The sequence below is a fragment of the Salminus brasiliensis genome, chromosome 23, assembly GCF_030463535.1.
Source record: "Salminus brasiliensis chromosome 23, fSalBra1.hap2, whole genome shotgun sequence".
In the NCBI taxonomy this organism is placed as follows: domain Eukaryota; kingdom Metazoa; phylum Chordata; class Actinopteri; order Characiformes; family Bryconidae; genus Salminus; species Salminus brasiliensis.
In genome coordinates, this window is record NC_132900.1 from 4,865,786 (window position 1) to 4,881,243 (window position 15,458).

Genomic DNA, 15,458 nt, shown 5'->3' on the forward strand with positions numbered 1-15,458 from the left:
CACTGAGGCCTTCCGCCTGCTCTGTTTAAATAGTAGGCTCGTAGCCAACTTCAGCTGAGTTAGTTATTAATTATAATACTTATTATTCAGTAACTAGTGTAAAACTACTGTTCAAGTTACACATGGCCACTTTATTAGAAACCCCTCCTTTGTAGCTCTGTAATGTCTGTGTAGTGTATGTCCAAATGTTTGTGGACAACCCTGTTTGTGGGCATTCGGCTACTGTAAGTTGCACCCATTGTTGACACAGATGTGTAAATACACACACACATATATAGTCTCTGTAGAGAAGTACTGCCAATAGAATAGGCCTCCTTGCAGAAGATAAACATGAATCTATTGGCACCATGATGTCAAATGCCAGGTGTGGGCTAGAGGAGTATAAAGCCCCCCAGCATTGAGCTGTGGAGCAGTGAAGGAACTGTGTTCTCTGGAAGGACAGTGGTGGACCTAAGATGGACTCTTTTACTGATAAATAGGAAAGGGGGGGGGGACAAATTGTGCAGAAGCAGATGAGCTTCGGTCAATACCTGCAAATCTATAAATGCACCTATATGGTAGAGGTTTCTGATAGTATGGCCAATGAGTTTCAGATGCATTGTAGGTGGACACCAAACAAAACAAGCCACTATTTATGATGACAGAGAGGAGCTGACCTTATACTGTCCCTGAACCGAGACTGAAATGTACCCAAATCTGGACTAAAGGGACAAAAACAGCTGCATATGTAAGCAATACCTTCCCAACACACTGTCAGGACACCGGAGACACTTTCAGGAGACACATCCTAGCTATGCAGAGGCGAGGAGGTGAGCTCTAGGGAGTCTATTGCATAGGCGGTCGAACACTGGCCATAGCAGCGGTTGGATTCAGCAACTCTACCAGCAGGACGCCAAACAGAAATGCCTCTCTGCCCCACAAAGAAAAAAAAAAAAAAAAAGCATGTCATGGGTTACACTCAGTCTGAGATCGGATGACGGTGTGTGTAGGAGTGAATCTAATTGCAGAGCACTTTGTTAGAGATGAGAGATGTGTGTAATATTGAATATTATACAGTACTCAACCATGTGTACAGCATCCATCTAAAAAAAGAGAGAGAGATGGCACAATGCCTCCTTTTTCTATGATATTGAAATCTTAAGTGTTGGTCGATACCTGATCATGGTATGGCCCAACCCGCATGTATTTATAGCCCATTATCCTGGTAATTCAGGGTTTATATGGACTAAGATGCCTTTAATAATCAAACACAATATATAAAAACTAAGGATGCAGTGGTTTATTATTATTACAGTGCAGTAAGATGTAAGTGTAGTAGGCCAGTTCAATAAATACTAGGGATGCACCGATACCAAGTTTTCCTTTCCATTCCGATACAGATACCAGATTTTCAAGTATGTGCCAATACCAAGTACCATTATCGATACTTAAATACGGGATAGGCAGCTTTAAATCCTGATATTTATAGTGTTCCACTTATATAGGTTGTACTTTCTTATATCTTATCCCAAATCAGAAAGAACAGCATTTACTGGTTGAGGAAGTTGCACATTTGAAATGTTTCAGAGCTATTAAAAATAGAATTGCCACAATGTGAAAGAAACATGTAAAGGTAGGGAAGCATAATCTTTCTAAGCTTCGACAAACAGCTTTTTAATTGATGTAAAATTCATAGTTCAGAGCAGTGAAAAGTCCCCCGTCTCTGTGTAAAAAGGTACGAAACTTCTACTAAACAAGCTGCTTAAACTCAACTTCTGGTTTCAGAACCAAAAAAACACCACATGGAAACAGAAAGTTCTGTTAAACGTCTGTTTAATGGTAATAAGGCCAAAATCTGTGCCAATACCGATCCTGTGTGTAAGTGCCAGTATCTGTGCCGATACCGATACTGTAAGTGCCAAAATCTGTGCCAATACGATACTATGTGTAAGTGCCAGTATCTGTGCCGATACCGATACTGTGTGTAAGTGCCAGTATCTGTGCCGATACCGATACTTTAAGTGCCAGTATCTGTGCCGATACGATACTGTGTGTAAGTGCCAGTGTCTGTGCCGATACCGATACTATGTGTAAGTGCCAGTATCTGTGCCGATACCGATACTGTGTGCAAGTGCCAGTATCTGTGCCGGTACCGATACTGTGTGTAAGTGCCAGTATCTGTGCCGATACCGATACTTTAAGTGCCAGTATCTGTGCCGGTACCGATACTGTAAGTGCCAAAATCTGTGCCAATACCGATACTATGTGTAAGTGCCAGTATCTGTGCCGATACCGTGTGTAAGTGCCAGTATCTGTGCCGATACCGATACTGTGTGTAAGTGCCAGTATCTGTGCCGATACCGATACTTTAAGTGCCAGTATCTGTGCCGATACGATATTGTAAGTGCCAGTATCTGTGCCGATACCGATACTGTGTGTAAGTGCCAGTATCTGTGCCGATACGATACTGTGTGTAAGTGCCAGTGTCTGTGCCGATACCGATACTATGTGTAAGTGCCAGTATCTGTGCCGGTACCGATACTGTAAGTGCCAGTATCTGTGCCGATACCGATACTGTAAGTGCCAAAATCTGTGCCAATAACGATACTATGTGTAAGTGCCAGTATCTGTGCCGATACCGATACTGTGTGTAAGTGCCAGTATCTGTGCCGATACCGTGTGTAAGTGCCAGTATCTGTGCCGATACGATACTGTGTGTAAGTGCCAGTATCTGTGTCGATACCGATACTGTAAGTGCCAGTATCTGTGCCGATACCGATACTTTAAGTGCCAGTATCTGTGCCGATACCGATACTGTGTGTAAGTGCCAGTATCTGTGCCGATACCGATACTGTGTGTAAGTGCCAGTATCTGTGCAGATACCGATACTGTGTCCGTGCAACACTAATAAATCCACTATAGTTTAGTAACAATTCTTAAATTTGCTGAACGTTTATGCATCAGTATCAACAGATATTTACATGATATATATTTGTATCGGCATCGCCTGACAATTCCCACATTGGTGAGTCCTCAAGCTGGGCAATAAGACGATATTTTATCGTATGGCGATAGATTTTGTTATGGAGAAACACAATACGCTTTTCTAAGAATATAGAGGATAATATTAGTGCTTAATAAACACTGATCAGCTGCAGGTTTCATTACTAACAGTGTAATTAGACTGGATTAATTATATGAAGTTCAGCAGATGTCGAGTATAAATCACTGTATTCAGTAGGGGAGAGGATCTGAATAGTAGTTTCTAAATATCGTGATATTTCTACCATATCGCCCAGCCCTAGTGAGCCCCTCATTTTTATATATAGCGTCACTGTTCGAACAAATACTGCCATCTAATTACTGCCGGAGCTGCAAAAAGCCAAATTACAATCAGTGCTTTTTGAATGGTGCAATCGTGACATCCATACATCCAGTGCACAACCTCAGAAACTTCAGACTGGCTCCACTTGTCTCAAGGCACAGAACAACAACCCCCCTCCGCCCTTCTCTTATTTGCGTTGTTTACACCCCTGTTCCCTTCCCCGATAAGCTCTGACATGCTGAGGCCCTCTGGCCGCTCCAGCGGGCGGGTTTGTGTGGACAAGCCTAATGGAGGCTTTTCCAGCACGCTTAGCAATCAGCCTCAGCCTCGGCTAAATTAATTATGATCATTAAACCCGTGGGAGCGGGCTGAGTTAAGCCTGGCTGAGAAGCTGCCTGTGTCTCGTTGTGGCAGGGATCCGTTGCCTAGACATGCGCTGGGTCAGAGGAGCTGGCCGACTGCCTGCTGGCCACTGGCGAACGGGTGCGTTGGGTGTGAAGGAATCTCAGCTACCTCTTAAGTAACTCGGCATTCAGGTCTTCTGGCCGGCCGCTCAGGATCTAATCAAGACTACTTCAGTCAAACAGTGCCTGTCGACCACAAAGGCCCTCAGACCACCCAGAAGACCACCTGAGACGGCGACCAATCAAACAAGTGTTAAATCAAAAGTGAAAACCCTTGGAAACCACTTGGCAAAACACTAGCAACCACATGCGACACCACAGCAGCCATCTAGCAATACCATAGCAACCACCTAGCAACGCCCCAGCAAACCAAATGGCAACCACCTGGTATACCAAAGCAAGCATTTGTGCAAAGGCAGTTTCACCCTAGTGACCACATAGCAACTGCCTAACACTCTATTTTCACTACATGGACAAAAGTATAGGGACACACCTCTTAACCACTGAATCCAGGTGTTTCTTTCAGTCCCATTGCCACAGGTGTGTAAAATCAAGCCCCTAGCCATGCAGTCGGCCTTTCTTACACACACCAGTGAAAGAATGGGAGGTTCTGAAGAGCTCACTGAAGTCCAGCGTGCTTCTGTATGTAATAGGAGACACCGCTGCACCACCAACAACAAGTCAGCTGGTGAAATTTCCTCCCTCCTAGATCTTCCTCCATCAGCTGTGAGTGGTATTATTATTGAACAGTGGAAGAGTTTAGGAGGAACAGCTCACAGAGAGCAGCTCAGTGTCCACCGAGTGTCTGTCAGACCACGTAAAGTTACAGAGCGGGGTCAGGGCCGAGTGCTGAGCTCAGAGCTGAGTGCAGAAAAGCCTCCAACTGACTTAGTAACTGCAGCAGAGCTCCAGACCTGCTGCTCTAGGGGTTAGAACATTCCATGTGTAGGTGTCCCAATACTTTCGTCCATATAGTGTAGTTTAGAAAAGGGTTATTAGATAAATCGTTTGAACGCTTTTGGTGGTATATAGATTATATAGAACCGTCTACAAGAGGTCTGTCTTGCGTTAAACAGTCAAAGGGTTCTTAGAGTGCTATACTGATGCACTGCCACTACAGAACCCTTGAAGAACCCTTGAAGGACAAATGCGATAATCAATACAAACATCTCAAGATTTAATTAACAAAATGTACATTTTACATATTCTTCTGATATTATGATAGTATTTATTTTTCATCAGTTTCGTGGCCTCGCAAAAAACGGCCACCTGGTATTAGCGGCCTGCTGCTGTGTCCACACCACACCACAAAACTGCCAGCAGGAGAAAACGGACAGTTCTAGAAGCTACGAGTCAATAAACGTGCTCTGGCTGACTCACCCCAGGTCACCTAATCCACCTCTCCCTCCCGCCCTCCTCCTCCTTTCCCCACTCTAGCAGTCTAGCTTTCTTCAGCCAAAATGAGCAGCGCTCTGTTCTCGTCACCATCTCCTCATCCCCAGCATGAGTGTGTGTGACTCATGACTCCATGCATATTTAAAGTGTGTGTGGACAGACTGCTCAGAATGGCTCTGCTTCTTCCTGACCTACAAAGCACACACACACTAGCCCACTGCTCAACACACACTGCTATTCTTAGGTATCCAGGTATTTGAGAAGCTGTCCAACGGCTTTCCGTGCCGCCGAGTGGTCAGCTGGTGGTCCGAGTAGCGAGCGGCCTTCAGGAAGCACAGCTTACTGTAAACTGAAGCGCTGTGATTTATTACAAGGGGTGAAAAAACAACAACTCCATGATCAGGGCAAATGATTCTGCGCTAATGCACAAAGCAGCCTATTTGGACTCCAGGGAAGCGGGCGTGTCGGGTGCCTGGGTGTCTTACCTGACAGGCTGCCAAGCACCCGCCGAGCCGCCGCGCTTCATAACCCAGAGTCATTTCTCTGGGTGAGGATGTTGTGGTGTTGGTTTCTCCTCCACAAAACGGTAGGAGCAGGTGTATGGGCGTTTGGGTGGGTGTTTTAAAAGTAGCACCTTCAACCACATACTCGGTTCCTCTTCTTCGGAAGGCAGTGGATATGAGTTATATGGTGCTATATGGAGTCTTTTCGTGTTGAAAAGCTAGTTAGCTGTGCTGTGGTGATATATACTGCATACCACGGTATTTAACAATGTGGACGGTCTCAAAATTACCATGTGTCAAATGTCTGTTCGGTGCCTATCTAGTACACGGCCTAGTACAAGCTCATTTCCCCCATAAATCAAACCCCTAGTCATGCAGTTGGCCTTTCTTACACACACCAGTGAAAGAACGGGAGGTTCTGAAGAGCTCACTGAAGTCCAGCGTGGTTCTGTATGTAATAGGAGACACCGCTGCACCAACAACAACAAGTCAGCTGGTGAAATTTAGACCTTCCCTCCTAGATCTTCCTCCATCAGCTGTGAGTGGTGTTATTATTGAACAGTGGAAGAGTTTAGGAGGAACAGCTCACAGAGAGCAGCTCAGTGTCCACCGAGTGTTGGTCAGACCACGTAAAGTTACAGAGCGGGGTCAGGGCCGAGTGCTGAGCTCAGAGCAGAGTGCAGAAAAGCCTCCAACTGACTTAGTAACTGCAGCAGAGCTCCAGACCTGCTGCTGTAGGGGTTAGAACATTCCATGTGAAGGTGTCCCAATACTTTTGTCCATATAGTGTAGTTTAGGAAAAAGGGTTATTTGATAAATCGGTGGAACGCTTTTGGTGGTATATAGATTATATAGAACCGTCTGCATTTAAGAGAGCCACGGGGTGATTGGTGTCACAGTGAAAACAGGTGGGATTAAAACAGGCCCACCGTAGTTGCAAGTTTAGCAACGCTGAGGAAGGATGAGCCAGTCTACTGAATGAGCCTGAAAACACTGGAAGGTTGAAGTTTGAAGACTCTGAGCTTTCAGATATGAGGCTTCATCTTCTAAACGGGGGGTGATTTGAGACCCGGCTAGCTGGAACACGGCCTATGCTGTTGTGTTTAGCCTGCTAGCTAACTTCTCTAAGCCTAGGTGGCTGGATACGAGTCCAAACCCAGCAGAACCGACATCTCATTCCTACCAACACCAGTCGCTCGACTTCGCTCTCTCAGAAACCAGTTTTTACGGTCAGTTTTTATGTTGGTAGCTCAGCAGTTGGTCAGCAGGAGCTACAAGGAGCTGTCTGATATTCAGTTAGGCCAAGGCTAGCTTAGCGCGTGGCTACAGATCCAAAACCACAGGGGGAAAAAACGCAAGTGGGCTTTCAGTCAGCCAGGCTTGAATTCGTTCTATGGTGAGCAGATCGTTATCCTGCTAGCTAAGCTAATGCTAACGTTTATAGGTGGGCTTCCAGTCGGCCAGGCTTGAATTCGTTCTGTGGTGAGCAGATTGTTATCCTGCTAGCTAAGCTAATGCTAACGTTTATAGGTGGGCCTTCAGTCAGCCAGGCTTGAATTCGTTCTGTGATGAGCAGATCGTTATCCTGCTAGCTAAGCTAATGCTAACGTTTATAGGTGGGCTTTCAGTCAGCCAGGCTTGAATTAGTTCTGTGGTGAGCAGATCGTTATCCTGCTAGCTAAGCTAATGCTAACGTTTATAGGTGGGCTTTCAGTCGGCCAGGCTTGAATTCGTTCTGTGGTGAGCAGATCGTTATCCTGCTAGCTAAGCTAATGCTAACGTTTATAGGTGGGCTTTCAGTCAGCCAGGCTTGAATTAGTTCTGTGATGAGCAGATCGTTATCCTGCTAGCTAAGCTAATGCTAACGTTTATAGGTGGGCTTTCAGTCGGCCAGGCTTGAATTCGTTCTGTGGTGAGCAGATTGTTATCCTGCTAGCTAAGCTAATGCTAACGTTTATAGGTGGGCTTTCAGTCGGCCAGGCTTGAATTCGTTCTGTGGTGAGCAGATCGTTATCCTGCTAGCTAAGCTAATGCTAACGTTTATAGGTGGGCTTTCAGTCGGCCAGGCTTGAATTAGTTCTGTGGTGAGCAGATCGTTATCCTGCTAGCTAAGCTAATGCTAACGTTTATAGGTGGGCTTTCAGTCGGCCAGTATAAAAAAAACAGCTAAACTAATCTGCCTCTGATTTATTGATCTAAGCGATCAGGCCACCCATGCTGAGGTCATCTGATGCCACCTTAAGCACCATAAGGTGGTCCCGGCTGCATAGGCAATCGAAACATACAGCACGCAGCACCCAAAGCAGTCCATATCGATCTCCATCCTGGGCCGAAGGACGGACGCTCTTTTGGCAGGAAGCGCAGCGGCCTACGTTCTGTTCCTCCCCCAAAGCCTCGCGCTCCCTCAGTGCCCATTTTAGAGCGGATCAATACACAGCGCGTCTGAAGGGCCTACACGCTCGCTCTCTTCCAGGCAGCATCACAACACAATCAATGCTAATCCATGCTAACCCTGCTCACCGTCCGCCGCATTTCACTTCTGAGTCCCACTTGTCCACCCCTTTTGTCAAGGGTCATTAGAGATGGAACGGTTACGAGCAATGGGTGGTATGGCCAAAAATGTACATGTAGTCAAATCCGAGATGTTTGCGTTTCATATAAAGGCTGTATGATTACTGATCATAATACAAATACAGACGTTTAATTTTTTAACGACCAATATTTTAAATTGTAGAGTGTGTACATCAGCATTAGCCCACAATTCCCATCACAGTGCATCCCCAGTCAGCCATAACATTAGCACCACCTGCCTAATACTGAGTAGGTCCCCCTTGCGCCCATTTGAGGCCTCTGAAGGTGTCCTGTAGTATCTGACCCCAAGACATAATCAGCAGATCTATTCAGTCCTGTACGTTGTGATGGGGAACCTCCATGGATCACATCAATGAGTCTTCCCTTAGAGCACTTCCAGTAGGTACGGACCACCCGGAAATACCAGGAAACACCCCTGACGTTTTGGAGATGATCTGGCCCAGTTGTCTGGAACGTCACAATTCGGTTCTTGCCAAAGCCGGAGCGCCGGAGTGACTTTACATCACGGCCTGGATGTTTCACAGGACCGCTTCCTGAATTACTCGACATCACGGCTGGGACGGCTGGTTTCCTGGGTCGACGGCGTCTCTACGTTGTGGCTTGGAGTCCTCCCATGCTGGCCAGCTGTACTTCACAGCTCTGAGGCCTTTCGGGCCACCCTCACTCATAAGGCCTGTATCTGGGCCAGCTAAGTGACCTTACGGCCTGGCCTGGGGAGGTTTTTCCCACCAGTTGGGGAACCGGGTGCAGAAAGACGCTATGTGAATTAAACGTATCATACTGTTATTATACAATAACAATGACAAAGCCTGCCAGAATTATTGGGCACCAATCCATTGCAGCATACCACACACACACACACACACCACTCACCCACGCACTCACAACTAGGGGCAATTTTGCATAGCCAATTCACCTGCCATGTGCATGTTTGGAAGGCAGGAGGAAACCGGAGAACCCGGAAGTTTTATTCCTGTGGGAAGAGTCTGAAGTGGTGCAGGACTGAATGCAGGCATCACTCGCTTCAGCGTGTAGCTCCTCATTTACCAGTACTACCAGTAACCTAATGAAGCATGACCTCATCTGTATGCCTTAGTCAGCTGCCTCTGTTTATGCTATAATAGATGTCTTATTACAGCCTTACTGATTATATACATATATATATATATATATATATATGCACACAAAAGCAGCTTCTGTAAAGTGTGCAGAAATTGGACTGCCATGGAATAGCCAAATGAACGCACACACATATGCACGCGCGCGCGCGCTCACATACACACAACCACCTATCTACACGACCACGCACGAAGCCCCCCTCCCGTTCACAGACACGCGAGCATCCCCCAATTTCACACACACACACTCACACACACACACACACACACACATATGCACAAAAGGACAATCGAGGCCTCTCTTCCCGCTGGGATGCTCACGTACGCACGCACGCACGCACGCACACGCACACACACCACACGACCAGCAGCGCGCCACCGAGTCCAATCTGCTGCATTCGAGCAAGGTGAGGCATCACAACACACACACACACACACACACACTTACCTGGGTCAGTATCACCTGGCGGTGAATCATGCTCCAAACGCAAAGCCCCTCAAACGCGCGCGCCCATGCTCCGTGACGGCACTCTCACACACACCCCGCACACACACTCCTCCTACTCCGCATCACACACACACTCCTCCTCCTCCTCAGCATCGCCCTGATCGCTCGGCCGCTGATGGAGGGATGCTGCATCCTTCTCTCCCTGTATTTTCCCAGACTACCACCAGCACGCGGCAACCAATGGCATGCCTGCACCCCCCCCCTCCCCCGGCTCCAACCCCACCCTCCGCGCGGTGCGTCATCACGCACACGCACGCTCGGCTTACGCACCGCTGCCGGAGCCTCAGATCCCATATATATATATATATATTTATTATTATTTTGCTGCTGTAATAATGGATAGAAATCTACACACACACACACACACACACACACACACACACACACACACACACACACACACAGTTAACAAAACAAGTACAAACACAAAGCATGTGTATAAGGGAAAAATACATATTAAAAGAGGCTTAAATAAAATAGAAGACGTGTTTTTAATATTTTGGCCTAAAAATAAACACAACACGAAATAACCTAAAGTTTATTGTATTGTAGATTTATATCTGGTTATATATATATATATATATATATATATATATATATATATATATATATATATAATATATATAATATATATTATTATTTGTGTAATAACATAATTTTTCTAGTATATAAAAGTATATAAATATATATAAATAGTATATATAAACATAGTATACATATATACATAAATAATTCGTTTTCTTTGTTAGCACAATTTCTTTATTTTATTCTTTCTTTTTTGTGTTATATTAATTATTTTAGTACCTTATTTAATATAATGCACACAACCAAAAAGGATGGTAAATTTTGCTATATATATATATGTGTGTGTGTGTGTGTGTGTGTGTGTGTACAATATATAATTTATATAATTTATATATAATTATATTTTATAACAATTGTATTAATACATATAGCAATAAATATCAAACATATTCATGTTTCTTTAAAGATTTTTTATTATATTTATGTTTATTAAAAACAATTAATAATGCATCGGTAAGGATAGATGATGGGCAACTGGATGGTTGCCTCGGCAACGTAACGGTCAACATTCACTATTTTTAACGTCTATTGATTATAATGTAGAGGAGTAATAAATGTATTTTAACTCATTTGTACATTATTAACAAAGAAAACAGGTGATTTTATTATTTTAAACATTTAAAACAGCAAATCTGAACAAAATCTGGGAAAGTGGCGGGAAAAGCTTCTCGCGAGCGACATCTATCGGTTACTGCAGGGAAGCGCTTCCCTCGCTTTCCTCCCTGCAGTCAAATTTACTAAACCTTAAACCTGAGCCTAAACCTGGGCTTAAACCTGGGCTTAAACCTGGGCTTTCACGTGTAACCGTGTAAAAGTAAAAGTAAAAGTGGCTAACGCTAGCTAACTAGTACTGCTTTCGTTAGCTAGCCTAGCTAACAAGGCCTACATGTAGCATCCTTACAGTGTGGACAAAAGTATTGGGACACCTGCTCATTCTTGGTTTCAGAGGTATTAAAAAGAGTTTCTCCTGCTTTTGTTGAAGTAACTGTCTCTGCTGTCCAGGGAAGAAGGCTTTCTACCAGATTCCGAAGGAGCATTGCTGTGAGGATTTGATTGCATTCATTGACGAGAGCGTTTGTGAGGTCAGGATATTGGACCGCCGATTGATCGCCACCCCACCTCATCACCTGTGTTCTCATCACTGCAGAGAACACAGTTCTTCCCCTGCTCAACAGCTCAATGCTGGGGGGCTGTATACCCCTCTACTTGCCCCCCACCTGGCATTAGGCAGCAGCATGGTGCCATTAGGTTCATGTCAATCTGCTACAGAGAGTCCTATTCTATTGGCAGTACTTCTCTACAGTCTCTACAGACAAGCTATGTGTGTGCATTTGCACATCTGTGCCAAGCAATGGGTGCAACTTAAGCTAGTTGAATGCATTCATTTGATAGGGGTGTCCAGAAACATTTGACAAACACATGGTAGCTAGTGCCAAAGAAGGCAGGGCAAATCAGTACAGATGTACTGCAAAGCCTTTATAGTCAATAAATGTTAATGACTAAAATTGAACTATTTAGAAAACACAAATATACAGATACAGATATAGAGTAGAAGTAAAAGTACTAGCCTTTGGAAATGCTTAGGAAAGTATAGAAAACTCAAAAACTGGACCTGGGTGCAGTTGCCAGCCGAGCACCTCTGCTATACACAATATCAGACGCAAAACTGACATCATGATCATACTTTTTTTTTTTTCCTATTAAATGTAAACTTATCTACACAAATAGGCTTACAGGGAAACACCCAGCACTGAAAGAGTGAGTAGGTTAGTGAAGCACAGGGCACTGTGGTTAATAGATTGCAAGGCACAGCTTATGTGAGTGCATTAAACCACAGGAAAAAAAAAAAGAAAAAAATATCCAGCGGATGTGGTTAAATGGTTTTGGCATGCTAATGGCAATGAACAGGCTCACAAACACTCATTTAAATCTGCAGAAAATCTACAATCTTATCCTGATCATAAACTATGTTTGGAAAGATCTCAATATGGATGTGTATGTGTGCCCTGAACTCACTCTAACCTTTTATTATTATTCTTTTACTTTCTTTTTTTTTTTACAGGATGTTTTTTATTTAGCAGAAAGTACATGTATTCATCTCTGGCCAGGATTTAATCATCATACCCCAAAATAATCCCCCAAATCTGACTCTTCAGCGGTTTACTGCACAATGGTAAGACACCCTCACACACAGCCTAGCCGAGGATATAGCTGCATAAGCGAAATAGTGGAGAAATCTATATGGACAAAAGTATTGGGACACCTGCTCAGTTGTTGGGTATTAAAAAAAAGTTGATCCTGCTTTTGTTACAGTGATTGTCTCTTCTGTCTAGAGATGAAGGCTTTCTACTGGATTTCGGAGGACAGTTTTTGGAGCATTGCTGTGAGGATTTGATTGCATTAAGCCACACAAGCGCTCTAGTGAGGTCAGGATGTTGGATGGTCACCACCTCACCTCATCTCCAACTCACCTGGTATACTCAAAGGTATTGGATGGAGCACCATCCATCATTCCAGAGAACATAGCTCTTCACACAGCTCCCCACCTCTTGCCCATGCCTTGCATTAGGCACTATGCCATTTCAAGTTTATCTGCTCCAGATAGTCCTATTCTGTTGGTGGTACTTCTCTACAAAGACTAGACAAGCAGGGTCAGCAGTGGGTGCAGTGTGTGCGTTCATTCAAAGGGGTGTCCACAAACTTTTGGACATATAGAGTCTCAGAACATACGCTATATGCTGAAATTGCAGGTAATTACTGATGTGGCAACAGCCAACTCTACACCACAAAAACAATACATACACAGAAATATGGATTTAACACCATGTTGCTCAACTTCCTCTTGTGTTCTCTCTTCTTTTGACTCAGCTTCCACTCAAGAGGTTTCATAGTATTTGTGAAACAGTGACAAACATGACACAGTTTTCGTAGCATTTACGAAACACACTCGATGTAAAAAAATATGCTGTTTAAGGAAACAGATAAGTGGTTTGCTCTAAAAGTTTGAGTACACTAGTAATAATATGCTTACAGAACAAGAACCTGTCCAAGATTTGTGTTATCACCTCTGTTTAAAAGTTGGAACGCTGAGGACCTCACGCCTGTCGCAGCGTCCTGTCTCAAGGGAGCGGACACTTCCAAAGCTGCACAACAAAGCAGTCATATTATGCACGTGTTCATGTTCTCAAGCATCAGTCGGTGAAGCACCAGTGGATGATTCTCCAAACCAAAGCAGATTGTTCTTCCCAACTTGAGAGGTCTCCCCAGTTAGTATTCAGTATTTGGGCTCTTGAACGACGTGGTCCTGCTGCTTTGGGACGACAGGATGGTTATCTTCAGGCACGGCATGTGCCTGGCCAGAAGTTTGCAGAAATGGCTCTGGAACTTCTTCCCCACAAAGGTGTAGAACACGGGGCTGATGCAGCAGTACAGGTAGGCGAGGTTCCGCGTGATGTACAAGGCGTAGTCCAAGTCATCGGCACATGAGGTGTCATCCGAGGACAGACGGATTGCCATCAGCAGGATGACCACGTTGTAGGGCGTCCAGCAGATGAAGAAGGTGAAGATGATTACGAAGATGAGCTTGACGGCCCTGCACTTCTCCCTCATGCGCGTGGAGACGATGCGGACAGTGATGCGGCCATAGCAGTAGAAGACCATCATCAGGGGCAGCAGGAAGAACAGGCCGAACTGCTGGTAGTAGCCGATCTTCTGCCATTTGACCATGGTTTCTTGAGAGTAGCCGGTCTCCTCGCATAGAAGGCCGTCCGAATTGCTGCTCCGCACGCCATAAAGGACCATGTCTTTGATGCTAGCCAGGAGGCTGAGGAGCCAGACAACTCCAGACGAGATGAAGGCGTACATTCTCCGCCGGCTTTGGGCTGCCGTGATTGCGTGGACCACTGCCAGGTAGCGATCGAAGGTCATGAGGGTGAGGAACAGGATGGAGCTGTAGAAGCCAATCGAATACAGGCTGCCCACTAGTTTGCAGAGGAAGTGGCCGAAAATCCACTCAGATTTGTGGTAGACGGCCCAGAAAGGCAAGCTGGACGCGAACAGCAGGTCTGAGATGACCAGGTTCAGCAGGAAGATGTTGGTGACCGTGCTAAGATTTTCAAACTTGTAGATGATGCACAGCACCAGGCCATTGCCCAGCAGGCTCAGCAAGAAGTTCATGTAGTAGAAGACTGGGAGAAACTTGGCACCGAAGCGGTTCACATTGGTCTTCTCACACAGGGTCACTTCTTTGTCCGTGATGTAGCTTTTCGCGGTGTCATTGTCTGTATAGTTGTATTCATCAAAGAAATCCAGTGCATCTTGATACGTGTCCATGACTGCACAAGGTTGGAAACCTCCAGCAGAAAGAAGGAAAAACAGGAAAATGACTCTGTTAAGGTACAGAGAAAATTGCTGTGCCTCCATTTATGCCAAAGATCTGAGGTCTACACCACGCAAAAACTGAAGACGTTAGCTCTTAGCGATTGTGGAGAATGCAGTAGAGAGCCCCGCAGCTCTGAAACTCTCTGTGGCTTTTTTGCGACTGACAGAAAAACTGAACACCTCGACAAGTAGTGCTGCCTGCGCTCCGCCTGAAAGAGGAACTGCGACCAACTTTACTGGAAACCCTTAAATCGTCTTTCTCTTCCTATTTGCCAGTTGTAGAGGAGATGTGCACAGCAGACAAAGACAAAAAGACTAAAATTACAGCATAGAAAGCTTCAATAATTAATACAGTCCAGCAAAGACCTGCACTGTTGGAATATAAAAAGTGTTTATTTCAACAAATGGCTTCAGTTCAAATTTGAACAACACAGAGAGTACATAGGAATGAAAAGATCCAGAAATCAACATCAATCAACAAAGAAATTTCTTTAAAAAACATTCATGGCAATCACAAGAGTCCATGCATCAAAACAAGGCAATAAATAGAAAATGAGTTGCTGGTCCATCCAGGTTGAACACGCTAGGGTGACTTGGAGAACTGCTTTAACCACACAACTGAGGTGGGAGGCTTCCAGAGAAGTGTTCAAACATTCAAAAGAATCAAAT

General features: G+C 44.8%; 2 protein-coding genes across 2 annotated transcripts in view; both read right to left on the minus strand.

Moving 5' to 3' along the window:
• hecw1b (HECT, C2 and WW domain containing E3 ubiquitin protein ligase 1b) overlaps positions 1-9,999 on the minus strand; it is a 57,917-nt gene extending 47,918 nt beyond the window's left edge. The window contains exon 1 of the mRNA XM_072668485.1: positions 9,765-9,999. Within this exon, the coding sequence (XP_072524586.1) occupies positions 9,765-9,794 (30 nt within the window). The 5' untranslated portion in view covers positions 9,795-9,999. The remainder of the gene's footprint in view (positions 1-9,764) is intronic.
• An 805-nt stretch (positions 10,000-10,804) lies between these two features.
• ccr12a (chemokine (C-C motif) receptor 12a) lies at positions 10,805-14,933 on the minus strand. Its single transcript, XM_072668491.1, has one exon. It carries the CDS (start codon positions 14,829-14,831, stop codon positions 13,677-13,679), a length of 1,155 nt encoding a protein of 384 aa, XP_072524592.1. The 5' UTR covers positions 14,832-14,933; the 3' UTR covers positions 10,805-13,676.
• Between the last annotated feature and the right edge of the window lie 525 nt (positions 14,934-15,458).